At 40.0% G+C, this 27,921-nt stretch overlaps 3 protein-coding genes across 3 annotated transcripts in view; 1 reads left to right on the top strand and 2 right to left on the bottom strand.

Annotated features, from left to right (window-relative positions):
• Positions 1–9,555, top strand: part of LOC116732244 (insulin receptor substrate 1-B) — a 56,432-nt gene extending 46,877 nt beyond the window's left edge. Inside the window, exon 4 of the mRNA XM_032582280.1 lies at positions 3,960–9,555. Coding sequence (XP_032438171.1) covers positions 3,960–3,967 — 8 coding nt within the window. The 3' untranslated portion in view covers positions 3,968–9,555. The remainder of the gene's footprint in view (positions 1–3,959) is intronic.
• Positions 9,556–19,618: 10,063 nt separating this feature from the next.
• LOC116733486 (uncharacterized) lies at positions 19,619–23,595 on the bottom strand. The gene is made up of 3 exons (XM_032584339.1): positions 23,222–23,595; positions 23,030–23,091; positions 19,619–22,253 (listed from the first exon to the last, which is right to left on the bottom strand). The coding sequence occupies exons 1-3, from the start codon at positions 23,389–23,391 to the stop codon at positions 19,681–19,683; spliced, it is 2,805 nt and encodes a 934-aa protein (XP_032440230.1). The 5' UTR covers positions 23,392–23,595; the 3' UTR covers positions 19,619–19,680.
• Positions 23,596–23,707: 112 nt separating this feature from the next.
• LOC116733487 (RING finger protein 227) lies at positions 23,708–24,820 on the bottom strand. The gene is made up of 2 exons (XM_032584340.1): positions 24,314–24,820; positions 23,708–24,048 (listed from the first exon to the last, which is right to left on the bottom strand). Exons 1-2 carry the CDS (start codon positions 24,774–24,776, stop codon positions 23,990–23,992), a joined length of 522 nt encoding a protein of 173 aa, XP_032440231.1. The 5' UTR covers positions 24,777–24,820; the 3' UTR covers positions 23,708–23,989.
• Between the last annotated feature and the right edge of the window lie 3,101 nt (positions 24,821–27,921).

Genomic DNA, 27,921 nt, shown 5'->3' with positions numbered 1-27,921 from the left:
AAGTGGCGAGACAAGGACTGCGGAGGCAGATAGTCTTGTCAAACGTCTTGATTTAAACAGTCTGGCTGCAGGAATAAGAGGAAGAGAAGCACGCGGCCATTGTGATATTGATTTGCCCACAGATGGTGAAACGGTTCGAGGAAATGAAGGTGATCGATGTGCGAAGCGCCAGGGGAGAAAATAAGAAGCCGATATCTGATTAGTGGGGCCGGGGGAGGAAACGTTTAATTGTAGCATGTGAGGCAGTCAGTAGCTTTTATTTTGTTATCCATTTGTATAAAGTTTTTATTGGGGAAAGGTCAATAATAGGCCTATGTTAGCCACAGGATTACGCTGCGATGTGAACAATAAATTGCCCTCTTACAGATTTCTTCAATTTTTCTTGTCACACTTGAAAGTTTCGAAAAAATATATATATATCAAAGATAACCTGAGTAAATGCAGCAAACAGTTTTCAACCGATTTTATTAAAAGTTGAAAAGTGATTCCTCCGGAAATATCTGAAATGAACCACTTTTTTAATGTGCCTAATAAAAAAACCTGCAGAATCAAGAAAGAATTGAAACAGAAGCTGTCTGATAGCATGAAGTATGGCAAAAGATCTCAAAAAGCAGCACTTCACATCAAGATCTAGAGATATTCAAGAAGGGAAGGCTTAAAAAACTGTTGGGACTCTGTTGAGAAGTATTATCCACACATGGAGAAAACATGCAATAGTTGTTATTCTTCCCAGGATTGGCCAAAATTACTCCAACATACACATTCAGAAGATCACAAAAGAAAAAACATCTGAAGCAAAAATGCCGTCTATGGGAGAGTGCACCAAGAGGAACATGTTTCCAGATGGCATCTTGATCATCCCCAAGATCTCTGTGGAAAATATTCAGTGGACTAAAAAGACAAAAGTGTAACTAGTTACAGCCGGTGTAAAACTATCATCACCATGTTTGCCAATCATCAAACATGGTGGCGGTAATGTGATGGTCTGGGACTGATAAAAAAAAAAGAAGCTCCAAAACAGTTTTGTTTTTTTTTTAGGATGACCTAGTCAAAGTTTGTTCATAAATCTGATTGAGGTGCTTAGGGATAACGTTAAATAGGTCATTGGTGTTTGAAAACCATCTTCTGTCTAAAGCAGTTCATAAAAAAGAGAGAACCAAAATGCCTCCGCAGTGATGTAACCGACTCATTGGCAATTATCGCAAACACTTGATGACGGCTGTTGGAGCCAAGGTTGACACAGGCAGTGTTTAGGTTTGAGGCAATCACTTTTTTTGTTTTTGCACAATTGAATTTGGAGAGCTTTTACTCGGGTTGCTTTCATCTGACTTTAAAATCTCCGCAAAACCATTTAAGCTACCTAAAAGGCAAAAACTCCATAAGGGGGTAAATACTTTCCCTCCCTCTTTGTGCCTTTATGTCGTCTCTTCGGGGTCCTCCAGTCTCATGGCTTGTTGTTGTTTCTGCTGAAGAGAGGGAGGCGATGTGCTCCGCTTCAGTCCGCCGGGGACCGGCAGGCGGGCCGGTGGCCACCGCCTGCGCCAAGAGTGGGGCGGGGGGGGGCTAAATATAGCACACTGCATGAAACTTGGGAGAGAAGGAGGGGTATAAATATAGAGTATCCTGGTGCAATTAGAGAGCCGAGCGCTGCTGGGAAATTTTAGGGAACTCTCTCTGAACTGGGTCTCTTCAGTAACTTTATGATGTTGTTTAGATTGGCCAAAACAGACGGAGTTCCTTCACCGTGAGTCACTGCGTTTTGAAGAAAGTAGTCCAGTTTGGCCGTATTTATATTGGTTGTAACCCTGTTTGCAATACAAACTACACAAGCAGCCACTCATTAACTCCCAAATGGGACATTTTAAAACCGTAGACGCTCACAGCAGCAATTACACTCAAAGACGCGTCAGTTTGAACATCAACCTGATCTTTAGGAGCTTGTCGCGCTTTTGTAAAATCTGTCAGACTTTATGATAACAGTTATAAGGCATTTTGTAAGAAAAACAATGACGGCATCAAATTAGGGAGCGGATCTGTCAGACGTGACAAAGACAGGACTCATACAGTCAGAATCTCATTTGGGGTCCAGAAGGGAGGAGAGCCTTGAGCAAAAATACTGCAGTAATGAAAAGGTTTGAGCAAAAATGTTAACAATTATACGTCCAAATCTCCTCAAGTGCAATTGATGCTGCTGTGATAATCACAAAATGCATGTTGGGAGGATGAGACACTGCTGTTTGCTGCAGTTTGTTTCACAGACAGACATGTAAACACTTGAAGTGTTTTTGTTTTTCATGTGTCTGCTTCACATTAACCTTAAAACTCAGGACGCACCGATCAACTTTCTATTTGGTTATTAGCAGGTTATATACTAAACAAATTGACCAAAGAGGCTTTTTCTATTTTGTCTATTTTGTGTTGAATAAAACTCTGATATGGGGGGCGTGCTGTGGTGGCGCAGGGGGTTAGCACGCCCCACGTTTGGAGGCCTTAGTCCTCGACGCGGACGTCACGGGTTCGACTCCCGGTCCCGACGACCTTTGCCGCATGTCTTCCCCCCTCTCCTCACCCTCCTTCCTGTCTGCCTACTGTAGAAAAAATACGAGCCACTAGCGCCGCACAAACTCTTTGGAGAAAAAAATGGAAAAAAAACAAACTGATATGGGTTAGGGTCACATGCTTTGACACATGCTTTGAAGCATGAATGGGGATAAACCTTTAATTTCTCCATTTTCTTGCAACTCATATTGATTTGTTTTAGTCTAGATTTATTGTGCGTCATCGTTCCTATTTTGGCCAAATGTTCTTAAACAAACCAGTTTCAAACAGTGGATCAGACCTCAAGGCAACATGTTAGTAACTTTCATTAAGTGAAAAAAAGTTTGTGATTTTAAGTAGGAAAAAAATCCATTCAAAGCACACATGTGCCGTTCCTACTTAAATTATTTGTAATTTCTCATGCCATGCTATGCAGTCGCTTTGTCTTCAATAACAAAGATTCCCTCACCTTGACATGCTGGATGCTTAAAGTGACTGAAATGCCAGGGAAGTTGATAATAATCTGACTAATTAGGAGCTCACGTATGTTAGCTTTAAACTTTCAGCCCAACATGGTTAAGAAAAACAATCAGTGCTCAATTTAAACTTTACATCATTCATCGTCATTCGTGTACAATTGGACGTTTCACAAATTGGGCCTCATTTCTTCTCAGTTTGACTCGTATGAAACGCATTTTTAGACTCTCTCCATTTCACTGTGCTTCATTGAAGCCTTGAATGCATTTTCAAGTTCCAACATTGCTGTTTTTAAGCCCAAAAGTACAAGTTGCAAGCCTGATGGCGCATGCAGAGTATTATCTGCAAAAATAATTTAGCGCTTTGAAGATCTGGGCAGGACATCCTCAGATGGCTCATTGTGTGTGAGACTGACAGATGGCTTCATGACACCATGTGATTGTTTTTTAGCCTCTGAACCGGGACTTTAATCCCATCAGCGCTGCTGGGGATGACTGTTTAAACTTTAAATTCTTGCTGCGGAGGACATTTTTGTGCATACTTGTGTGTGCGCTTCTATCTCTTGCACTGCAGTCACGTAACCGCACGGCCTGAAAAACGCAGCATCCGATCTGAATGTTCCCTGCTGGCCTAAAGTCAAAAGCTTGCATTTGTGTGACTGCCTGTAGCAGTAGGTGTCCTCGATGTCGTCGTATCTGCCGTCCCCCTTTATCTCTCTTCCTATCTGAATCGCTCTCTTTTTTTTTTTTTTTTTTTCTGCCTGTTTGACCGTCCTGTAAACTTTAGTCTTTCTTTCTGGGTCACTAAGTTCCAGAACCCGTAAGCAAACACTTGTATCAAACATTACCCATCGTAATAAACCTGACAAATTGTATCTTCTGAATGTCCGTTTTATTGTTTGTTCCACATCTTACCCGATTGTGTTTCTTTTTCTTCCTCTGCAGAGTGCTGATGTCAGCGATTCATCCTCGGAGAGACAATCTGGTATCACTCAAAGCGCTTCGATGCTCCACCTTTTCCTCCTGTGACAGCCAATCAGACGGACAGAGCTGCTGGATTGGACGCAACCCTGAAGCACTTTGACATAAACTGATGGAAAATGTCTTTTTTTGTTTTTTTTTTCCTCTTCGCTTTCATCCGGTTGGTTGAGCAAACCTACAGGGATGTGTGCCAAATGATATTCTTAAAGAGTAATTCGCTGCTCTCATTTCATGAAGTGAAAGCCAGAGGACGGTACCGAATGGAGAATAAAGTGGGTTTTTTGTGTGTTTTTCTTTTTTTTTTTTTTTAAACCTCTAATGACAAAAATGTACAAATTTGGCTGAGTGGTATGTTTTAAAAAAAAAAAGAAGAAAATATATAAATCATAGCTGCTCAAAAAGTGCCTCATTTTCGTATTGTAGCCATTCTAAAAGCTAAAGCTTTGGGTTTTGTTGTTCCATTCTTGACTTGATGTAATTACAACTGATGGTGCTGATAGACATCAGAAGCATTTTTTTTTTTTTTTTTTAAAGCACCGATGCGTTCATGTCATATAGGATCGAGGCAAGAGATTGGAAAGTTTGAGCTCTAACGACTGATTTTTATACACAAAATATTTAAAGTTTCTCTAATCAGAAACAGTCATGTTTTTAGAAAATATGCCATCTAAAATTCCAGACAGATGCTTTGGTTTTAGTACAGTAGGACCTTTGTTGTGCCCTTTTCTCTAAAAAAAAAAAAAAAAAAAGATATATATGCATGTTAAACTTTTTAAGTTGATAATGAGCCACAGCTTGAGTTGAAAAAACTAATTAATATGATCTGCACATTTCCTAATTTTATTGAAATTAAATTTCCAAAGTGACTAAATGTTATTTACCTTTAAGTGCATATCACCAGTGATATCTCATTAGTAATACTTAAAAAGACTCAGGGCTGTATTTTCATTTAATATATATGTATTATTTTTTTTACTGAGGTGCTAGCTATTTTAATTAACAAAGTTTTTGGGTACTTCTGCCACTGCCAGTGTTGACGTTTATCGGAAGAAAGGATGTAGAGAAAGTAAATAAGACATTCATCAAATGAACCCCTTTAATGCAGAAAATCATTGGTTTCCAACCGTTTATGTAACTCATGTGAAAATAAGCATTTGTAATTCCAAAGAGTCACTTGTTTATGAGTGGTTAAAAAAGAACTATCTGTAATGCACAGATTTTTGTAAAAAGTGTATTTTCGTAATTGTATGCCATAAACTTTTTAATTGGGCATTTTTAAGTAAAATTTTAGCATATATGCTAGGACGGAAATCAGCGCTATCGCTTAAGAGAATGTAAGACAATTCAACAGTCTATTCATTTATTTAAATTAGATTAATCACGTTTAACAAACTCGGGTCTTTATTTTGTTAGATTTTCCTTTTTTTTTTTTACTGAGATATTATTGGTTTTAATAAAGAAAAATAATTCTGCAATGTGGCGCTAATGCAGTCAAAAGAAGATTTGTATTTTCTATTTATTTTTTAAGTGGTCAGTCAATACCAATGTTTGGCACTCTTGGCTTGCCATACTTTATTACAGATTGGACAAGCACCGAAGTTCACCAAGGTGACACAAATAACTCATATTTAGCCATTCATAGTTTGATCTGAAGTTATAATGCCTGAAAATGAGGAGTGACCAGACCTTGTTAGGGTGAGTTAAGACGTGCATTTTTAACACATGCCGATGTGCATTGCCCATTTGTCTGTGGGCATCTAAAGCTAAACTTTTCTAAGTTTCTTTATAGTTTTATAGGAACTTTGTCAGAATTTAGAAACAAACTTTGTTTAGCTGTGTCTGCATGAAAAGTTCTCAACAAAATAAAAAACTTGCTACAACAATAACTCCAATATGACATGAATGCAAATATATGTAAACGGTACTCGCAACGTGCTAGCCTTCTTTCCTACTGTGAGAAATATTAGCAAAGCTGCCATTAGCTCTCTGCTAATCCATGTGTTGCATTTTGATGCTTATACTTTTCCTCCTGACTTCTTTTTTCTTTTAACTGTTTACTTTCATATTTGCTGTTCGGTGAGCCATAAATGAAAAGTGTTCAAATCCACAGGCTTGAAAGAAAATGGCACTTGTAGCAGGGAATAGTGTAGCTTGCTCGCTAGCTTAAAGCCAGCTGGCTCAGTTTAGCATATTAGCCTGGACATAAATTCACTGTCCTGCTGACCACAACCGGGGTTAGACCCCCTGATATAGAGCGACACAATCCCATTAGTGCTATTAGCTTTAGACAGTCGCTTAATCCCGTTCGTCTCAGGATGCTAAATAACAAACAGTACACAGAGCCGAGGACACTGTCCCTATCAATAGCCATGATTATGCTAGCTTTGTATGGTCAGCAAATATTGATTTTAGCATCTGTAAATGGGCTAGGACTCGTTTTGCTTTTGCATAAATCTGACAGCCAAGTTGTTCTCAGTTGTTAATGTACAGCACCAATCTGTTTTAGGATGTTTCATTTGTCTTTTTAAACTGATCAGAGTGAAAGTGCTTTAGCCTCTAAATCCTGCTTAACGACTCCTTCTTTTTCTCCCTTTCCCTTCCTTTCCTCTTCGCTTGCCTCTTTACTTTAATCTTCGCTATGCATAAGCGCTGAAGTGCCTGTCCTATTTCCTAATCTGTCCTTCTCTTTCTCTCTGCCCCATTTTAGCACATAGCACTAATACATTTGTCATAGCAGAGTATAACATGTCTATTTTTGTGTCTATTTCTCGGCTGTACAGTTGTGGCAGAAAAGTCACTTGCTTCAGTTTGTTCTGTGTAAAATTCATCTGTCGGCGGTCGTGGTCTTGATCCCAGGATCCGAGGACTTGATCATCACGTTGTCAGCAGTGCCAAAACACAGCAGCAGCAAAACTGTGCTGCTCCTGTCTCCGACACCACCTCAAGAAGCAACCTTCAGTACTCAATTTGGGACACTTTGCTTTGTTTTATGATTGAAATGTACATTTTGATTGTTTTGCATTCTGTCGCTGTTTGACGGGAGGCTACTCTCGCATATCTCTGCCCACAGTCGGCTGATGAGGCTCTCTCTGAGATAAAGGTCACTGTGGGAGACTTGTGTATGCGTTAACCTTGAATTTGCCTATGACTTTGACTGGAGGCTTGTAAAAAAAAAAAATGCATGGAGAGAAAGAAAAGGCCACCATGGAGATATACAACTTAAGTCAGAACACATATGTCTGTTTAGTATAAGGAAATATACACCACCTTTCTTAATAATTCATACCAATTGAAGTTTTTCATATTTTTTTGCTGTTACAACCTCAAACTTGAGTATGTTTTACTGGGGGGTTTATGCAGCACATCATCACAAAATATTTCATAACTGTGAACTGAAAGACAAAATAGTTTTCAGGATTTCTTAAAGATGAAATTGAGAAAAGTGCAGCATGGTTTTTTTCTCAGCATGGTAGGGGAACACTTTGAAGCTTTGATGTGAACATCAGTGATTTATTGGAGTTTGGTCTGGACCACTTTGATACGTAGATACTCTTTGATTTGATTTAAACCGATTTAAACAATTGTTGCTCTGGCAACAGTATTTATGGTTTTCCTGCTTGAAGGGGGACCTCCGTCTCAAAGTTTTTCTACATCTAGTAGATTTCTCTGCATTTTGCTCCATCGCCTTTAAATCAACACAGATCAGATTCACTGACCCTGCTGAAGAAAAGCATTCCCACAGTATGATGCTGCCACCGCCATGTTCCACAGTGGTTTGCTCAGGAATTGCAGTGTTAGTTTTCCACCACACATTGACATTAAATTGCACACGCTACATTTCCTTACTAATTAAGTACTTGTAAAGGCAAATGGCTGCACTGGATTTAATTTAGGGACATTGAATGATGAAGGGGTGTATGTGTGTGTAAATGCACATAACATTTTTATTACATTTGTTATTTGGGCGCTACTTTATGGCGGTCCATCACTCTGAATCCCAAATAAAACACATTAGAGTTTGTGGTTGTAACATGAAATGTATAAAAAAAAAAAAAACTGAAGGGGTTTGAATACTTTTTTCAAGTCACCGTATTTCATGTGTTTGCCTGCGTATAAGTCCACAAACTTTCTCAGACCAGTCACACGACGTTTCAGTCTCTACAGCGTAACAATGCGGCTTTATTTATGAGCTGATTGGGATCTGTGGGTGGAATTGCGCCGAATAATTCAGGAAAGGAAAAACCGTTTGATCCTGATGGCAGACATCATTCCAGCAAAACCTACGGGCAAACAAATGAGTCGAAACTGTAATGTACTTTGGAGATGTTCTCACATGGTAACGCCGTTGTTTTCAGCCAAATACTTCAGTGTACTTTTAGCCTAGAGAAAAAGTAAACAGACTTTCTCTCCAACCTGGCGATTAGGCTTAATAACGCTGCCCTTCAGAGAGCCGTTCAAGGCCTGAGCTGTTCAAACTTGGTCAAACTCCCTGCATTTCCTTGCAGCTGCCCGTAGCAAAGCGTTCAACGGCCGCAAGGTTCGTGGTGGAGCTCTGGCAGAGCAAGGAGTGTAGGTGGGCAGTTTAAGTGGCTGTATGATCTCACTCATTGCATTGTTAGCATTTTTTTTTGTTTTGTTTTTTTGATATTCTGATGTGCAGAAGAAAATGGTGCTGCTGCTTGGACTGAATTGTTTTATCTGCTCCTGCTGCGCCCCCTGAGGGATGGTACTGAATGGAAATATTGTAAAATTTAGTGTTGATGTAGAGCGTTCTACTTCTGTTGCTTGAGAAAAAAAAAAAACTGACCTAAGAGAAAAAAAAAACTCATTCAACAAAAGTTGTTGTGGTTGTTTATTTTCCTCTTTAAATTGTGTAGCTTGCATTTGCTTATTGTGCAGAATATTACACCTGTACAGTTCTAGGAATGCAAGTCATCGATTGAGTTAATCTGAAGTTGATTAAGCTTATCGATCGACCAGTGATTAATTGATAGGCGGCCATTTTCTTAAAAACCTGAGTTTTCTCTTGAATCTACAGGGCTGACCGTTTTGTTTTCATAATGTTTAATTTAAATTAAAAAAGATTAAATATTAAATTTTTATTACATGTATTAAATACAGACTAGATAAACAAAATATTGTGATTTTGTTACGTTATTAAACTTAGACATATTAATAAAACCTAACAAGTCAGGAACTAATTAAGTTGCTGAATAGAAAAATAAAGGGAATAAAGTATAATTTAGTTTTGGTTAAACACTTAATTCCCCATGAAGAGAGAAATGTTCATACTGGACTCTATGTGGAAATGTTAAAACATCACTTCATGAAGGGATTTAACTCACAACAGTCATCAAAATCAACCGTGCTCATTGGCAGCATGGTTTTTCCATCATGTTACAATTTTTCTCTTGTATTCCTTCTGTATTTCTAACATTATCCTCACTTTCTTAGCAAATCAGTAATTTTTGAGTGATAAGTTGCTGCTGCGCTGCCATGCAACTTATAGAGCTTATCAATATTTCAAAACAGAACCGCATAAAGTGCATTTTGCATCACACAACGGACTCTGTTTGGTCTGTTTCTCTTTCTCGTTCTGGTATGACCCCACCATCATTGTTTCTGTATCAACTGACTCCACTTAAAGATGTCGGCGCTCTAGTTGATGGCAGTCAAATTACAACACTAAAAGAAGGTCCAATCAAACGTTATTAGTTAATTAAGTGGAACTAATTTTAATCTAATAAACCATTAAATGACAATCGTAAGTCCATTAATTTCTTTTCATCCCTAAATAACAATGGGTCAGTGCTGCGGAAAACTATTTACTCCTTTGCCTGATCTGTTTTTTGAAGAAAATGTTTGTGTTTAAAAATAATAATAAATCATGAATATCTTCCAGTTTGGAACGGGTCAATTTCTAAAGCTTTGGGTCTTCAGAAAATATTAGTAATTATCCACAAAAGGAGAAAACATGAAGCCCAGGCGGACAGGAGAGACTTAAGATTAATCCAAGAGTTCATGGAAGAATCCAGATTAACCTATAATGCACTGAAGGTCTCACTTGCATCAGCTCAAGTCATAATTCAGGAATAAGAAAGAAACGAAGCAAAAAGGACGTTCATGAAGGTCCCAAGGCTAAGTCCACTGCTGATATAAAAAAAAAAAAGCTCCAGCTCACATTTACCAAATAACATCCCAATTATCCCAAATTTGTAAAAAAAAAAAAAAACAAACCAAACAACCAAAACTAAAACATTACTTTGGCTTGTGAGACGAAAGAAGAGCATTCTAGAAGTGTGTCCCGCTACATGTGGACATTCATCTTCAGAAATATGTAAAATTGACAGCACTTCATAAAAAAGACCAGTACACCAACTGGAGCTGCACAGTATATCAAATCACAGTCCTCACAGCACCGATGTTGGCAACATTTACATCTCACTGGTTGGATGCATAATTTAGTAGGATATCATATTTCAATGGCAGTGCTCTCAGGCTCTGCATGCCAGTAATGTATTTGGCTAATTGAATTAACTCTGACTGTCCTGGACGCCCAAGTGGTTGTAAGTTTTGACTGAGATGCTAATGTACATAAAAATTATAATGAATGGTTGTTTTGCTGCTTTTAAGACTTGGACTGATGAATCTAAAGCAGTTCATCTGGAACTGCTTTAGATTGTAGCATAAGTTGCTATTTGAGGACTTTTAACCTGCTTCACGTTGTCATACAGGTTCTGTTTTAATAACTTCTTCATCTCAGGAGTCAAGTCTGTGAAATTGAACTCAGTTGTCTAAAAGTTGTGGTAAATCGCTGTAATTTCATTACTTAACCAGCAGAGTAGCTACCTTTTTATGCCAGGTTGGGTTGGATAGTTTCTGCAGTTACTCAGGTTATCTTTGTCTGATAATAAAATTCTGAAACTAAACTGGAGTAACGTGTAAGGAGGAAAAAATTATTATTATACAGCTATCTGGTCAGACTGGCTGCTAATTTAAGGCCTATAATTGTGAATTAAAAACTAACAGAAGAAACAACAGAGCAGCGGACTGGAGGGGAGAGGATGAGGAGCAGTCAGCTCCTCATAGGAAGGGAAGTGTGAACATCTGCACGAAGTGGCACAGCCACAGAGGGACGCTTATATCCCACCACCACATCACAGATGTCCCGCTGTAATGTGGAAAACAAAATGGCCTGATTGTTTTTTATTTGTTTTTGACGAGTCTTTTGAACTCTGTTAGTCACACCAGCCACTCCCGCAGATAAGATCGTTTTCACTCCAGCCTGGCAGGTTGCCACAGGTTTTAATCACTCGCCCCCCCCAAAAAGAGAATTTAACACCTACCACATGCCTTATTTGATACCGGCTAACTTAAGTAAGCCTCCTTCCTTTTTTTTTTTTCTCCCAAAGTTGCACGGGATCTTGTATCGCTCTCGCCCACAGACGGTAATTGAACCTAAGCTGGGAGTGATTGTATACCGCACTGCAGGAATAATTAGAAACGAGGACACACAGGCAGCTCACACCTGCACCTGCAGATGCTCCCGCTTCCCCTCACTGCTGCTTTGTGAGGACGATAAACAGGCTTTCAGCACCTGTACGACAGACGAACCCCCCCTCCCACACACACACACACCCACACACACCTGAAGGCGACTGGAGCCTCTCATCGTTTTACGATCTCGCCTTGCCTTAACTTTTTGTTCAGCCAAAGTGTACATGTTAGATGGCGAAGTGCCACAGGGGGGGATTTCAAGCCCTACTTTTAATAGATCATCTAGTTTTTTCCTTTTGCCACATTACTCCTCCACCATCCCTCTTTTTTTTTTTTTTTTTACATCATGTGATCACACAGGAATTAGTGAATTAATTTAAACTTTATCAGCAGGAATGCTCCTCGTGATACTTTTCAAAGTATGCAGAATGTATAAGTGAGTTTATTGAGGGGAAATAAAGACAGTCTAATTTCAACCTACTTTAACATCTGAGTCATCTGAGGACAAATGCAGCAAAATCATTCAGCAGCTTCCTTCAACAGCTGCAGTTTTTAAAATCCTTAAATGTATTTTAGCAGGACTTTAGTGAAACACCGCAGAGTGAGTTGTAAAGTGGAAGGAAGCTGAAAAGTGGTTTTAAACATCTCATAGAAATAAGAATCTAAAAGAGGGATGCGCATTAGTCCCCTATAATTTTGCACTTTGCAGCACTTTTCCATGCAATTAGTCACAGGCTGTTTCAGATAGTTTTCATTTGCCCATCCACAGCTCAAGATCAGTCAGATTGGACAAAAAGCTTTTGTTAAGCAGCAGTTTAAATGTTCTCATTTGGATTTAGGTCTGGACTTTGACTAGTCTAATATGGAATGAATAATTATTCATGAATGTCAGATTCTTCTGATGGACATCCAATTTTTATTGGTAAAATGGTTGTGGAAACAAATTTGCTTATTCTTCCATTTCGCTGTAATGCACCACTTTGTGTCATTTTACAGAAAATCCTAAGTACGAGGTTGTATTGTGCAGCAAAATGAGAACGATCCAAATGAGTGGATGCTTTTGCACTGCACTGTATAAGAAGAAGAAGAAAAAGAAAAGAAATGCAGATTGGCAGAGAAATAGGCACAAATGCCATCTGGTTGTCGTGGTGACAGGCTCGCCTCAGCTGAGGTGACAACGTCTCTGTCCAAGAAAGAGGAGCAAAAGGAAGCAGAAGAGGGACGCTGGACGGGAGCCAAGGTAAGAGGACGTGGAGTTCATTCACAGAGAGGGTGAGCTGGCCTCAGGCCAACAGATGGACCCACTGCCCTATCATCTCCTCATCCAGATGGGACGTTTTTCTTTCTCTTTTTCATGAGCTCTGTGCAAAGATTTACGCAACAAAGAAAGGACGATTCGAAAGCTATCCTAAGAACAGGTTCACGCCTTTGCTAAAAGCCAAATATTAGAGGATCCGTGAGATACTTTTTGCGTCTTTAACGAGACATCTTTCTCAATTCAACTGAAAAACAAATGTGTCATAGGAGGAAGTGTAAAAGGTCAACAGTAATCGGTTGACCTATTACAACAGATAAAGGTCGCATAATTGTAGACGCGGTTTGTTTCAGCATTCAGTCTGCTTTGGTAGGTTATGAGCATGCAGCATCTCAACTTGACAATATTTGCAGATTCCACCTTGCAAGATTCTCACATCTATCAAATTATCCACAGCCCTCTTCTGGAGAGCAAACAGGTGTCATGTTTGGTTTGGTCATTTCCAATCTTAACGTCTCTTCTTGTAAAGCTATTTATTGAATTGAATGAATTTCCAACTTATTTTCAGCTTCCTGGCAGACACTTAGTTCAGAATTTCACCCAGAAATGAAAAACAAAACAACCAGTTCCAATCTGAGATAAAGCCACAGCATGACGCTGCCACTGATGTATTTTGGTAATGCACAGTGTTGAACATGTGTGAAGAATTTGACATCAACGCAAAGTTTTAGGAGGTTTTATCCTGGTCTGGATGTTTTCTTTGGAAGAAGCAGCTTCTGTCTTGTAATCTTTCCCCTTTAGTCTAAACATCTGGAGGATACATTCCTGCTTCCTCTTTAGTGCTTCTTTTCATCAAACCTCCAGGTTGTTTTTCTTCATGTTATATACCGTCCTCCTGAGGGACATAAACACTGAGATAAGTCCTTTGTAATTTCTCTGTAAACTTTGGCTTCAGCTGAAAAAAAAAAAAAAAGCAAATGTCAGGAAAAACTCCTACTTGTATCCTACAGGTTAATCCTATTAGCGATGGCGGGTGTGAACAAAAGACCGTAGGACGTTGGATTTAAAAGTGCGCGGACTTGTGTAAGCAGGTAATTACAGTTTTTATCTTTACTGTGTTTCTATCAGAATGTCACAAACCTTTGGCATTGTGACAGCATGTACACACTTTTCACATCTGCTGTGCCTGTAGCATCACATAGAGGCCCATTCTCTCTGCTTCTACATGCACCCATGTGATTTATGAAACATGCAACGTCCCTCTGGTGCCTTTGATCACTTTCACATGATGTTCGGGTTCCCAGAGTTGTCACTTCTTAAGCCAGTGGGGACGGCAAAATCTTTCAAGAGCTCAGCTTAAGATCCAGACTGTTGTTTGAACATATATATGATTAGTTGTGTTGACATATATAACACAGTTAAAGCAGAGGAGAATTTCTCCCCACTGGACGGATTGTAACAATTTCACGCAATAATACCGAGCATGGCAACTGATTTGCTCTGTTGAAATGTTTAAGATCATCTATCTATCTATCTATCTATCTATCTATCTATCTATCTATCTATCTATCTATCTATCTATCTATCTATCTATCTATCTATCTATCTATCTATCTATCTATCTATCTATCTATCTATCTATCTATCTATATTGATTGATCAATATAGATAGAGTTCAGAAATCAATATTTGGTGGAAAAACCAAGAGATTTTCAATGGGGTTCAGTGCAGTGGGCTCTTAATTTTCCAGACTTGTGTATATATATGTATATAAATTCAGCAGTCTGCTTACTTCTCTAAAAGCTGTTAGTTTTACATCAGGTGTAACAAGATGCGCACATTTCAAAAGGTAACATTTGAAAACTGTAGCAGAGATTTTGTATTCAGTCCCATTTCCATTTACTCTGACATAAAAAAAGAGATAAAACAAAAAATAAAAAAAATAAACACCCTGTCCAGAACCATCAAGACTTGCTGGTCAGTGGAGTTAAGCTGTGGCTCAAACAGACTCAAATGATTCCAGGTCTACTTTAAAATCTGACAAGTTGCTTTTCCACCATGAGGTTTTCTAATGACAGGTAATCAGCTTGACTCCTGTGATGTCATTAACTCAAATACAAATAAGGCAGGATTAGGATTTCTTCAGTGAACTTAAAAAACCCCCAACATATATCATGGTATATAAAGGAATCAACACTTCATTACCCACACGTTTTAGAGAAAGAAATATGTAAGATCCTCAAGTGTCCTTCATTGTTATAAGAGATATGATTTTGGACAACCTGTGCCTTGCATGAGATACGGCGATGTGAAAAACGTTCATTAAATGTGTCCAGATGAGCGGTTTTTGTTTTAAAGCCACTTTGATGCATTAACGGGTCTGCTAAGTGCTGTAAAAAAAAAGAAAAAAAAAAGAACTGGTGGCATAAAACTGCTGTCCGACAGACATCTTGGCTGGCTCATGTGGATGAGAAACCATAAAAGTGTTGCACATTTTTATGGTTTTACATCACGAGAACCAGGGATTTCTCTGTCCGAGTACTGTCTGTACCTCTGAACACTGGAAACAATACAGGAAGTCTTCCTGCCTTTATGACTTCCTCCTCAGCTCGGGCCACAGGAAGCGCTGTGGATGTAGGACATGGATGCAGCTTTTGTTCCCACAGCTGATGTGGGAATGTTAAGGTCAGCCCTGTTCCCTCGCTTGAAAAATTGCTTCCTTCCCCTCATTTCAACTCAAATGCCAGCGGTGACCTCTGATAATCTGATTTGGTCCCATCTCTGCAGGGATTAGGGCTAACAGCACCGCCGTGGAGTCGACGCACATGCGAATCCGTCGGGGCCGTGTGGAGTAGTCATTCGAGCCTCAAATACCGCAGCCAACGCAAACGTCCTCTAATGTATTTCCAGCTCCCGTTTTCCTCACCGCCCCCTCTTTCACATAGTGTACTTAGCCAAACAAAAAGCCTTTCTCTTTGTGCCCCGGCCTCCCTCCCCGTCCACATCCCAACCACCCACCCAACACTCACTCTCAGTCTTCACCAAAGACTCTTTGCCACCGTTATGGAAGTGCCTGTGTTACACGACGTGCAAAATTAGCTCTGTCACTCCGAAGCCGGGTGGCTGCTCCGAAGAGGAAGGGAGGTCAAAACCATAAAAACGTACCACATGGAGTGTGTGAGGGGGGGCAAAATGAGAAGGGGAAGTAGAAGTAGAAGGAGAAGGAGGAGGAGGAGGAGGGAGTAGTGGCAGTATGTCAAAGGAGGTCGGAGGGAGTCCGGGAGGCCTCTGTGTTTTACTTTTCCTTGAAAGCTCGCTGAAAACCACAGACACATGGGAGGCAGAATTCCCCTCACAGCAGGAGAACCAGAGAGGGAGGGAATGGGGGGCGAGGGGGCTGCTGGTTTCGCAACTCCACAGCGTCTGTGATCAATCTCAGTCAGACTCAGGCTGAGAACATTACAGGTAAGAACGTATGCAGCTAGGAGAAGTTGTGAGAACCTGGCAGGGGGAAAAAAAATCCAGCTACACAAAGAGAGGAACTTAAAGGAGCCAGTGCTTCGACATGCCCAGACACAGAAACCTCCCCACAACATAACACCGTAAGCCTCTCCAACCTATGGGAAAGAGGTGCTTCCCACTGTGACCAAATGGGGATGACTGCATTTGAGGGGTGGGTGGTGGGTTAATCCTTCTTTTGGGGGCCTCTTCCCTTTGTGGATCAGGACAAGAGCAAAGCTGTGTTTTGAAAATGTAGGAATGAGGCAAAGGTGAGAGGTCAGGCTGTGATAATAAACTTTATGTTTATCAACTTAACACTTGACAGGTTGATTTTATTTTAGTTCAGAATATTGTTGCATATTCCTGATGGCTAATGCTAAACTTGCATGCAGATATTTTCCATTCAACTGACAAGTTCTGTGCAAAAACATCAGGACGGCAGATCACGAGAACCGCCATGTGCAAAATGAAGAGGAAAAATAATGAAAGAGCTGCGCCATCTAGTGGAGCATTTAGATTTTGTTTTATTTATGTCGTAAACTTGAAATAAACTCTAGCCTGCTGCCAAAGGTAGAAAAAGTTAGAAAAAAATTTAGTCTATCTTGTGATTTCGATCTTAAATTAGTAAAAGTTACCCAGACAATTACCTTTAAAAAACAAAACAAAACACAAGTTCATGATGTATTCAGCTAATTTGTATAATATATTCTAATTAAAAGAAAAATCTTTGTGTCGTTGTGATAATACAGGTTTCTGAAGGAATGACTGGTCAGTTTTTCTCAACTGTAATGTGCACTCATGTGTTTTTATCTCTTCATTGAAAGCACAGCGCTTGTGTTTAACTGTATCTCATTTCCCCTAATAAATGGAGCTATTGCTGCCATTAACTGTATGGTTAATACAGTTAATGGCTATACCCAGAAACGCTCTGGGTATAGCGTTTCTGTGATGTGCTTTTTTTATTTAGAAAATATTAGATATGCTCTACATTTTTAAAAAAAAATCTGAGTAGGTGGATTTTTTGTGAATAATTTGAACATATGTTCCACAGAAAAGTCCACAGATTTGAGAACACAAGTGCAAATCTGTATTGATGTCAACACTTAGTTTTATTTTTTAGCTCAGCGATACTGTGTTTAGCTATGAGCTGTTGCTGCATTTGTCCCTGTAATTATAATTTTTTGTTAATTGTTTAAAGTTACAGAGCAGCAATGTTGGCAAAAAATCTGTCAGGTCACTGAATTATGCAGCCGTCTGCATGGGAATGAGGACCTGTGCATGGGGAATATAATCACCTCACAAAAAAACAAAATCTCTAGAATGACCTTGCCTCATTACGTGGAATAATTACATGCAAATCCTCGAAGAAAAAGAAAAAAGCAAAAAAAAAAAAAAAAGCAGAGGTCATACTCAGACGGCCTCGGTGGACCCGTAGTTTTCCCCTCATTACAGAGGTTTTGATTTTCTTCCAGCGGAGGAGGAAATCTGAGGTCAATGCTGGAGGGTGGTGTTTAAAACACAACAAAGCGCTGTTTTACGAGAAGTGATTTACAGCACATGGTGATTTAAAATCTTTTCCTGCATTCCAGTAATCTGCTTGTGGGGCCTGATGATGGGTTTCACCGCTCTGGATACAACAAGGATACCACATAGCATGAATCAGGAGAATGTACGTTCATTTGCTGCTAGGACTGGTAATTTAAGGCACCCATACTAACAAGGCAGCTGTGACAATTTTCTGTGACTTATAATACATTTAAACTTGCCTTAAAAGGAAGATAAGGGGAAACAAAATGTCCAAAGATATTAATATTAGAAGCTCTGAACTTTCCGATCAGGACGATGAAGCTAGAAGAATATCTAGGTTTAAAACAGTGACAAGCATAAGGGTTACTATCAAAATACTGTGGCAAGATATTGCTGAAAGGAAAACACATTTCTTTGTTCTATTGCTGAAATCTTTGATTATTTTCTGTGGATTTTTTTTTCTCCAGCGTACAAACGATCATGATCAGCAAATAAAAAGCCAAATGCTCTGTCTAGCTGTTGCTGCTTTTTTCTCTTCTTTTTTCCTATATTTTTAGCAGTTAAAATCTCAAAAAGAAGAAAGGAAAACATAGTAAGTAAAAGTGAATTAAAAAGATACATCCAGGAATTAAAACCATTTCTAAAATTATAAAATTAAATTAAAAAGACGTTGCAAAGGAAGCAGGAAGAGTCCTGCCCCAAAGTTTCTTACATTTTCTTGATTAAAAACAGTAACGCAACCCCATTATCTTCAATCTGTCTTGTACTTAGCTCCAGTTTGCTTTTGTTTATTCAGACCAACTGCAGGTATGAGTACACCTCCACATTTAAAAAAAACAACAAAGTAGCAGAAATTTGAGTCCTTCTGTGGAGCAGTTGCAAGTGGCCAGTATGCTACCTGCTGTCCATTTAAGATATGAAAATGCAAAAAAAGTTCCAAGCACAGTCAAGCTGCTGGCGCTTTAATCAGTGATAGTAAAGTCATTGAAAGTGCAAATTATAAAAGTGGACACTTTTTTCAATAAGAATAAAATGAGTTCTTTTTGGCTTGTTGACATTGAACCTTTCATCCAAAGTCATCGCACTGACAGTGAATCTAACCCGTTCAAATCCCTGATGATTTGAACGGGTACGCTCAGGAGGTCAGCTGACTTTATGATGGCACTGAACCTGGACCTGATTAACTCCAGCAACCCCAGATCATAATGCTGCCCCTGCACAGTAGACACCAGGCATGAGGGGTTGATCTCTTCATCTGCTTCTCTTCCAGAGGAGGACTCATCAGATTACACATTACTTTTATGCTCCTTTAACAATTTAATCAATTTCTTCCTGTTAACCTCACTGATTGGTGGTCTTCTTTTTTAATGCCACCAAGAATTTAAGTGAACACTAATGAAGGCCATTCAGGGGTTTTTTTCTGGCCACATTTCTTATTTAAAGAGTATGGTTCCCCACTATCCTTCCAGTTTTTAATGAAACGTTGAAAAGTTCTCAACTGAGTTTCAGTAGTTTTTGAAATCACTGCTTGATGCTTACCCATAATTTGATCGTTCTTGGACATCTTTTTCATGACCACAGGATGCGTCTTTCAATACGGTCGTTTAAGAAATGAGAAGCTACTTATTACATCAGTTGGGTTAAATAACTTGTTGCCAACTGGAAGACATTTGTCTATTCAGTAACTATCCACCCAGTTAAAGTCTGGTGACAACTTAACATTTTGAATTGTACAAAAACAAGCTTGTCTTTCTGTTCTGCACCACCTTTTCCAAACTTAAATCAAAGAGTGGATTCCCTTTTTGTTAAGGCATCATCAGCACAAAGAACAAAAACAACCATGTGGTTTTCCAAAAATGTTTATTCATTAGAGCTGCTCCATGAAGGGAACACTTCAGCACATTTCTATTGCTGCTCCAGATGTGATTTACTCAGTGATTTGAAGGAGACGTTGCCAGTGGATTTTCGGAGGTAGTCGAGCTCCAGCAGATCATTTCCTGCTGGCCCGTTCTCTGAGGCGGTTGATAAAACGTCAGACAAATCCAAATTTCCACTTCCTTCACTCTCGAAAAACAAATCTGACGTTTCTACTTCATTGTCTGCTTCTTCCTTCCTATAAACACTCGCCGTCTCCTCGTTGGTGACGTTTGCTTTAGGACTTCCGCTCATGTTCTTGACATCATCTGATTTTGAGCTCCAGCCTTCTCCCCGAACAGTCGTCACGTTTGGGAAACGATCCTGATGACGACCCGGAGACCTCACACTGCTGAACGAAGCACTTCCCAGGACGTCCTCATACGTGACGGCTTTCACCCTGGGCAGCCTGCGTATGACTGAGTTGCCCGTTGAATTGATGGCGATGGGTCTGAGGAACTTTCTGCTGCCAGTTTGGGTCAGCTTCACCCGTTTGCCCCTCACTGTGCGGCTGGTGAGGGTCCTGAACTTAGGCACCTCCTCTGCGGCAGGTTTGTTTCCGTCAGCTGCTTTCGGTTTCAGTTCATCTGTGGACTGCTCTAGTGAGCTCAGATAAAGAGATGAAGAGACTATTGGAGAAATCCATGCTGGATATTTCCAGCTGGTTCTGCTGTCAGTGCCTACAGTTCGGTTTTTACTGGGCAGAAACCTCTGAAGAATGTGGGCCTTGTTGGATGTAAATCTTGAGATTGAGCCATCTGCTCTTGCAATTTTTGGAGGCATTTTAAAGTCACCACTGCTACCTGGCTCCTTGTCTCTTTGATTGTACAATCTGTAAATCATGATGGGTTTGGGTCTGGAGACCTCAGAGCTCCTGAGTTCAAGCCTTTTGAAACTTGGTTTGGGTTTGACGGGTGAGTCTGCGCTCTGAGGTAAAGCTTTGGCTCCCTCAAGTGGTTGGCTGCCATATCCTTCTAGACCAAACCTTCCCTTGTAGGGCCTGAATCTGTTCTCATTTCTGTTCATGCTTGCCCCGGTTTCAGGCTGCTGACTTTTGAGCATTGACGTGAAGGGTTGAACAGTGGTTGTACTGCTGACTTGGGTTACAGGAGAAGGTGGACTCATTTTTACCATGCCCAGTTTAGCTGGTGTGGTAGTTGTAGCAGCAGGTCTTCTCTGGCCAAAGCCGTACTTTTGTGATAAAGGATAAGCATTTGAAAATTTAAACCCAGTGTCTACTCCTTTATCCAGGGTGCACTGTGTTCTCTCTGCAGAGGACAGACCAGACGTCTCCTCAGGTTTCCTCTCAGGGTTGGTGAGCCCATCGAGGCGATGAAATCTTTCAACAGACTGACCTGCTGTGCACTCCTGTCTCAGCTCTCTTAAAGTCACGTTGACTCTGTCTTGGAGTACACCAAATGCCTTTCTGCTATCTTGAGAATGAACTGCAGAGACAAGATTTTGCCGATTCTTGTTCTCTGAAACAGGATGCAGAAAACCTGGTGTAGGGGCAGCAGCCTTGTGTGGAGTGGGATAGAAAATGACCTGACGTCTACCAAAACCAATTTGGGCTCCAGATTCCTCCTTCTTTGGGTCTGTTCTGGTAAAATGATTGAGATTAGAAATAAATCTACTTTTCTCTTGTGTCCCAGAAAGGCTTTGTTTCGGGGCCCAATTAGCAGTATTTCTCTGTCCTCTAAAAGCTTTTTGCCCAACATTCTTCACGGTGTAAATCTGAGCTGGAGATTCTTTAAAGAGATACGACTGGATGTTATTGTGTTCCAGCATTTCTTTACTGCTTACAGAGTTTTGGTTCTGTGGAAATTTTGAGATGGATGTTGGCTTTTCTTGGCTTGGGTTTCGTTTAATAACGCTTAAACTGTTGCTGAGAGATTGAGCACCACCCCAAAACTGATCTGTAAAGTCAAAGAAGTTTTTTAGTTGCATCCTACCGGCACCGCTCTGGACTCTGACCGTGGGAAGCAGATTTGTTTCCAAAAAGTCACTGCCAAGCCCCCTTTGGGTTAGAAGTTGAGCACTCTGAAGTCTACCTGCCTGGGAAGGAAAAACAGAATTCAACTTTCTTGCAGACTTGTCTTCATCTACCTTTGATAGGGGAGTCATTGGGATTCCTCCTTCGCTGCCAGGTTTCTTTGGATATTTAATCCAGTTAATGTTAGAGTTGTACATATTTTCAGTGTTTTCATCTTTCTGAGGAAGACTGTTGTCAGGAATTCTGGATTCATCAAATCCTGGTCCTTTGTACGGGGAATGAGTGGTGAAAATGCTGCTTGCTGGCCTCATCATTCCACCTCTCTGTAGTTTGATTATTTTCACTCGAGGCCGCGTCTTATCAAGGCTGTTCTGACTGTAACTAAAGCTACCTTGAGTAAAGTGCACAGGATAGGACTGATGATTGCCGATCAACAGGGCGTCCGCTGGTGTTTGGACTTCTTGTTCTTCGCCCAGCTGACCAGCTAAGGAGGGAACCTGCTGCTCAGGACTGAGTCGTCTCAGGATCCTGTACTTCACCGTCTTTTGGATTATAGGTACTGCTGGACTGGCTGAAAAAAAAGGAATACAACAAATGTATGCTTTTATTAAATGTTGGATGATTAAACTGGTGATAAAGTTCTGGTCAGACATTTACATACATTCATCAGAATGACTCATTCCTTTTGGCCTTGTAGTAATTAATTTGACCCATTCTTCATCCAGTTAATAATAAAACATTCAACTTCAATGTCAACAATAAAAAAAACACACACAACTATGACATTTTTGATGATTTTTCTCTTATTAAAAATGACTTAAAGTACATAAATTCATCCCTGCTAATGCTGGACAGGACAACGATCCTCAACAACCACTAAAACTGGTTTGCGGATAGATAATGTAGGCTACCTCACATTTCAGGAATATTCCCAACCTCAGCATTGTTGAACTTGTGTGTGGATTTTCTTGAAAAGTGGGGTCTGTTTCAGTAACCCAACTAATTTAGATTAAGCAACACAACTTTACCATGATGGGTGGTCCAATATTTTAGATTAGGTGGAACTGGACTGAACAGAACTAGATTTGAATTTGACTTCATGACTGAACTGAGATGAACTGAATTTGGACTCAACAGAGTTAATCAGACCTGCACATCTTGCAAAGGGCCTTGAGATTAGGTTTGTTTTAAAAGTTTAAAACCCATTTGAAAAAATAAATTCATTCATCTTAAAAGGAAAATTATGTACACTTCTAACAGAAACTTAGAAATCAGTTTCATTTTCCACACACCAGAACACCAATGAAGCTACAGTTTAGCATTGGTACATTGGAAGCAGATGCTCACCTCCTGCAGCGTGTGAACACATGACAATCAGTATGACAGCAGCACAGATCCCCACAAAGAGCCTGCAGAGAGAAAAACACACCTTGAGGCTCCCTGTTCTTTCTCAAGAACTGCTTTGTTGCCATTCAGGATTACCACTAGTTTAAAACCCTGTGAATGGAACTTGAAGAAACATTAAAACCAGCCATTTACCTTGAGAAGAGAACAAAGTTGCCAGACATGACTGACGGCTTCCGCCAGAGTTTGTATGATTCTCTAAAGAAAGGCGTAAAAATAGTAGCAGTCGTGTTTTCATGCGTCTCTGCTGTCATGTTGAGAAGCTGTGCTGCTGCTGATTGGAGGCAATGCCGTTCACCTGGCATTGCAGGTGAACGGCATTGGAGTCTCCTTCTTCTTTTCTATGATGGCGGATTGCAAGCAACTTTAAAGTGCATACCGCCACCTACTGAACACGCGGCATTGGAGTCTGAGTCTCCACATCAAGGACACTCAGCATATTAGATCTACAGTACTTACATCACATTTTAGCAAAAAAAATGTCTTTATTGTTGATCATATTTTCTTCTTTATGTTTTGTTTTTTTAATTAACTCTAAGTTTTTACAACTTGTTGATTCACACAAAGTTTTCCAAATGTATCATGCACTCGCAAAAAAAACAAAAAAACAAGCAACCATTATTTAAAACAATAATCAATTTATTAGTCATTATAAATACAATACTGTAAAAAAACATATATAGCTCATACATTAAAAAACAATAAATATTAAATAAATCCACTTGAAGATCATTAAAGCATCTTAAAGCAACCATTTTTTGGCAGTGAAATATTAAAAGTGGACCATTAGAATAAAGCATTAAAATAATGGTTATGTGTCCATGTGTCTTGCCAGCAAGATTTCATGATCTTCATCCAGTGCAGCTGCAACAATAAGTATCACGTTATGGGTCTGTGAGCAGCTCAGAACATGTGGCAGGACATCATGGCCATGTTCCTCAGGTCATCAGTGGTCATGCAATCTGCAAAACAGACAAAAGACAAAAGACAAGGTCAGGAATGAAGCGTCAGAAGACTAAAGTAGCTTGTTAGAAAAACTGGACTTAATTTGGAGTTAGTCCAAATTTACCATTTTTTAACATTCCAACATGAATTAAAACCCCTAATGATTACAATTGAAATGTTAACAAATAGAGGAGCTATTTAAACAACTGTATAATTGTGTAATAATAATAATAATAATAATTTATAATACTACGAACAACCAATAAATAATCGTCTGTTTACCATTTGGTCTCTGTTGAGAGCTCTTGCCGCTTATCTTCCTCCAAACTTTGGTCCAGGACCGCCGGAGCCTCCCACCTCTGAGCCCCGCAGAGGAGTCACTTTCCTCGGCTTCAGCCTCTGGGACTTCCCTCTCACACTCTGGAGCTTCTCCGCCCTCCTCCTTCTCCTCCTCCTCCTCGTCGTCCGGGTCCTCCTCCCGGTCTAGGACCCCCGCGGTCATCAGCCGCTCCAGGGCGGACTCATCCACCCTCAGCTCGGTCCTGATGTTCCCCTCTGCGGTCAGCGGGGTGCTGTGTCGGCATAGCGGGCAATCTATTGACCGGTCCGCCCCCGGCAGCAGCGGGCGGCTCAAAGCCCGGAGGCAGCTCTCGCAGAAGGTGTGCTTACAGTGGAGCTCCCGTGGACAGCGGCGAGCCGCGTTGTAGGTCCGGTAACAAACTCCGCACTCAATCTCTGAGATCATATTCGATGTTTTCCTTCTCTACTGTTGTGTGTGATCCGGTGCCGGAGCCTTCGCTCCCTTTTTATAGTTCTTCCCCGGAACGGGAGGGACTAAACTGGACGAGTGCAAAGTAACATGACGCAACGAAACCTTATGGGACTGCGTGACGTGACCGATCTCCACACACCCAGTGGGACATTAAACTGACCGTCTTCTGTTCATTTATAGATCATTACCAAACGCACTCACACGCATGAACACAATCCCTCCAGTTCAATTTCACAGAAACAACTGAACGGATGACACTGCTTTGTCTAAATATCGTTAAAAAGAACAGACATCTAAATAAACACTTATGTTAGCGCTGTAAAAGCGGTTCTAAAATATCATTGTTGATGAAATGAGTTAATGAAGCCTGGTTTTTAACATTTTTATTCAATTCAGATTTCTTTTGAAATATTTCAGTAGACAAAGCTTGACCACAAACAGCTGTAAACGTCCTACAGATGTTTCAAATGAAGACTCAAAAACTACAATAATCAATACAATAATCAATGTCTTGTTGATATAATGTCCTATTATAGTAATATCCTTTCTCGAGATTTGCCCTACATGTCCGTCCTCTCTCCTGACCCCGTGGAGGGAGATTTACTCCAGAAATACGTCAGACAGAAACCTCCTGCCATCGCGCCTCCTACCAGTGTTTCCACCATGAGAATGAACTCCTTTCATGGTGACATCCGCTGGGATCTAGGCCAAAAATCACAAACTAAAAGCACTGTGTGTGGGTGTGTGTAGGTGTGTGCGTGTCTGTGTGTGTGTGTGTGTGTGTGTATGTGTGTGTGTGTCTCTGTGTGTGTGATCCTCTGTGAACGTATCAGTGTGCAGATCTAACAATGTTTTTCAGATCTTTTGTTTAGAGCTTCTTTTTTTTTAAATGCCTTCCAGCTCTTTCTTTCAGAGCTGAACTTACCGTAAGTCTGTTCGGTCATGTGGGGTGCAAGCTGAGAAACAATAAAAAAGGGAGGTCATTTAAAAAAAAAAGAAAAAAAAAGCAAAAAGAAACAAACCCAAAACTTTTGGGAAAAGAGTTATCGAGTAAGTGGGAAGTCCTGCTGTGTTGCTACTTTTTTGTTTAACAATAAGTGTCTTTCTCAGCAGGTTGAATAATAAGAACATAGTCAATAATGCAAAAATAAAACATTAAAGGTTATGGCAATATTAAAACTGCAAAACATGTGATAAAGTCATAGTGCGACTTTTTTTACACAGTTACTGTTCCAAGGTGTTTTCCTGCTGAACGGCTGGATGACATATGAGTTCCTACTAAAATCAGCAATATTCCAGTTTTTGCAACCTAAATGTTAAACAAACAATGATTCACACCATCTGACAGACTTTACCCACCGTCAGCAGATTTCATGATGTGGTGACCCTGGTGACTTTGCTGATCGTTAGTGTTTAAGAAAACAATAAAACAAGAGGGACAAGACCATGACCCCGCTGAACTCCAGAGAATGAAACAAAGACAATAGAAAAACATTCATCCACATCTTCAGCGACTGCATAGTAAGTAATGATAAAAATGTTAATCTTATGTGTGAAAACAAGAGTCAGTAACATTATTAAAAATCTAAATAAATTTGATTAATAAAGAAATAAGGTGATTTGCTGCCTCTAAAAACCATGTTAAAGATGGCCCTGCTGCAAACTTACCGTTCTGTCTCTTTTATAGCCAAACTGAACAGCGTGTTTTTCACCAGCTTTTCAAACTTCTTCAAAACAAGTTTCAGATCTGAGTTCGCTGAGGTACTCTGATATCAGCTTAATGTTCAGCTTGAACAATCATCTTACACTCTTTGCTCTTTGATAAAAACCTTTTCCACCCATTTTTCTCCGTCTAGACCGTTATGTAATAACGCCAACCAAGCAGCAAAAGACTATGTAATGAAAAAATAGGCCTTTTATGAGTCACTATAAAACACATGTAAAATATGTTTAGCTAATGTGACAGATCAGCCATGTCTTCCAAAACAATACTTAAAGTCCACGGAAAAAATAAATAAATTAAAAGTAATCTGGTCTTTTAAATATTAAACATGATGCAAGGCACTATATTTAATACTATATAACTAAAACAAAGTCATACTGCAGAGGTAATACACCTTCCAACTATCTTAGGATAGGCTAGCTAGCACATAGTCAGTTCAATGTTCTGTGGCTTCAAAACAATCCAAATCATTATACCTCCACTGCCGTGCTTGACAGCAGATATAGGCTTGCTTATCTTTATATGTTGTTTGTTTTCACCTAATAAGGATCTTTGGGTAATGGCCAAAACATGTTAGGTGGCTCAGGTGGAACTGAAGGTGCTTTCAGAAGAAAACCCCGACCGTGCGGTGATGACCTTTTTAAACCAGCCAAACCTGTTCCGGTTTTTCCATGTGTTCTCTGATCGTCTTGTTGAACTTGTTGGGGCTTGTTTTAGGTGTAGTTCTGGGCTTTTTTTAGATGTATTTTCTGAGAATTGCCCTGTCTTGTCTCTGGGTGCAGTTCCTATGAATCAAGATTAGCAACTGTTTAGAATGGTTTCCGAACTCAAATAATGTTGATCGCCATGGGATCGTCTGAAATTGTTTTGAAATACGTGGAACAGCGTCATCCCTTGGATCTCCAGGGTAAATAAATAACAAGACAAAGTGAGTTCTCACACGTTGTTCTTCATTTTAGGCTGCTTCGTAGGTTGATCCAGATCCAGAGAGGATCAAACGATTTCTTTTTGTATGTTTTGATATTTGAAAGCTGAATGACGTGTTGTATATTTTTACCCCAGGCATACAGACCCGCCTCCAAATTAACTTCCTTCCAATAAACAATCACTGCTGTAGGAAAATAACCGCTTTTCAAAGTTCCGCTCAAGTTAACATAATTCCTAACGAGTCTTCGTAAATCAATTGGAAATCAAACAAGCAAGCCCATTGCTCATTACTGGGTTTTTGTTGGTTTTGTTTTGTGTTGTTCAAACCTCACTTTAACTAAAGTGGAAGTCCACTGATGCCCTTCAAAATGAGGCTTTGTAGATTATGACCAGTGAGTGTCTTTCCATCCATCAATTGTCTATACCCACAAATCTTTGCAGGGCTTTAGGGATCACTGTGGTGGTCAT

The sequence above is a fragment of the Xiphophorus hellerii genome, chromosome 14 (genome assembly GCF_003331165.1).
Source record: "Xiphophorus hellerii strain 12219 chromosome 14, Xiphophorus_hellerii-4.1, whole genome shotgun sequence".
Taxonomy (NCBI): domain Eukaryota; kingdom Metazoa; phylum Chordata; class Actinopteri; order Cyprinodontiformes; family Poeciliidae; genus Xiphophorus; species Xiphophorus hellerii.
The sequence above is the reverse complement of the archived record's forward strand: the minus strand, read 5'-3'. Positions and strand labels throughout refer to the sequence as shown.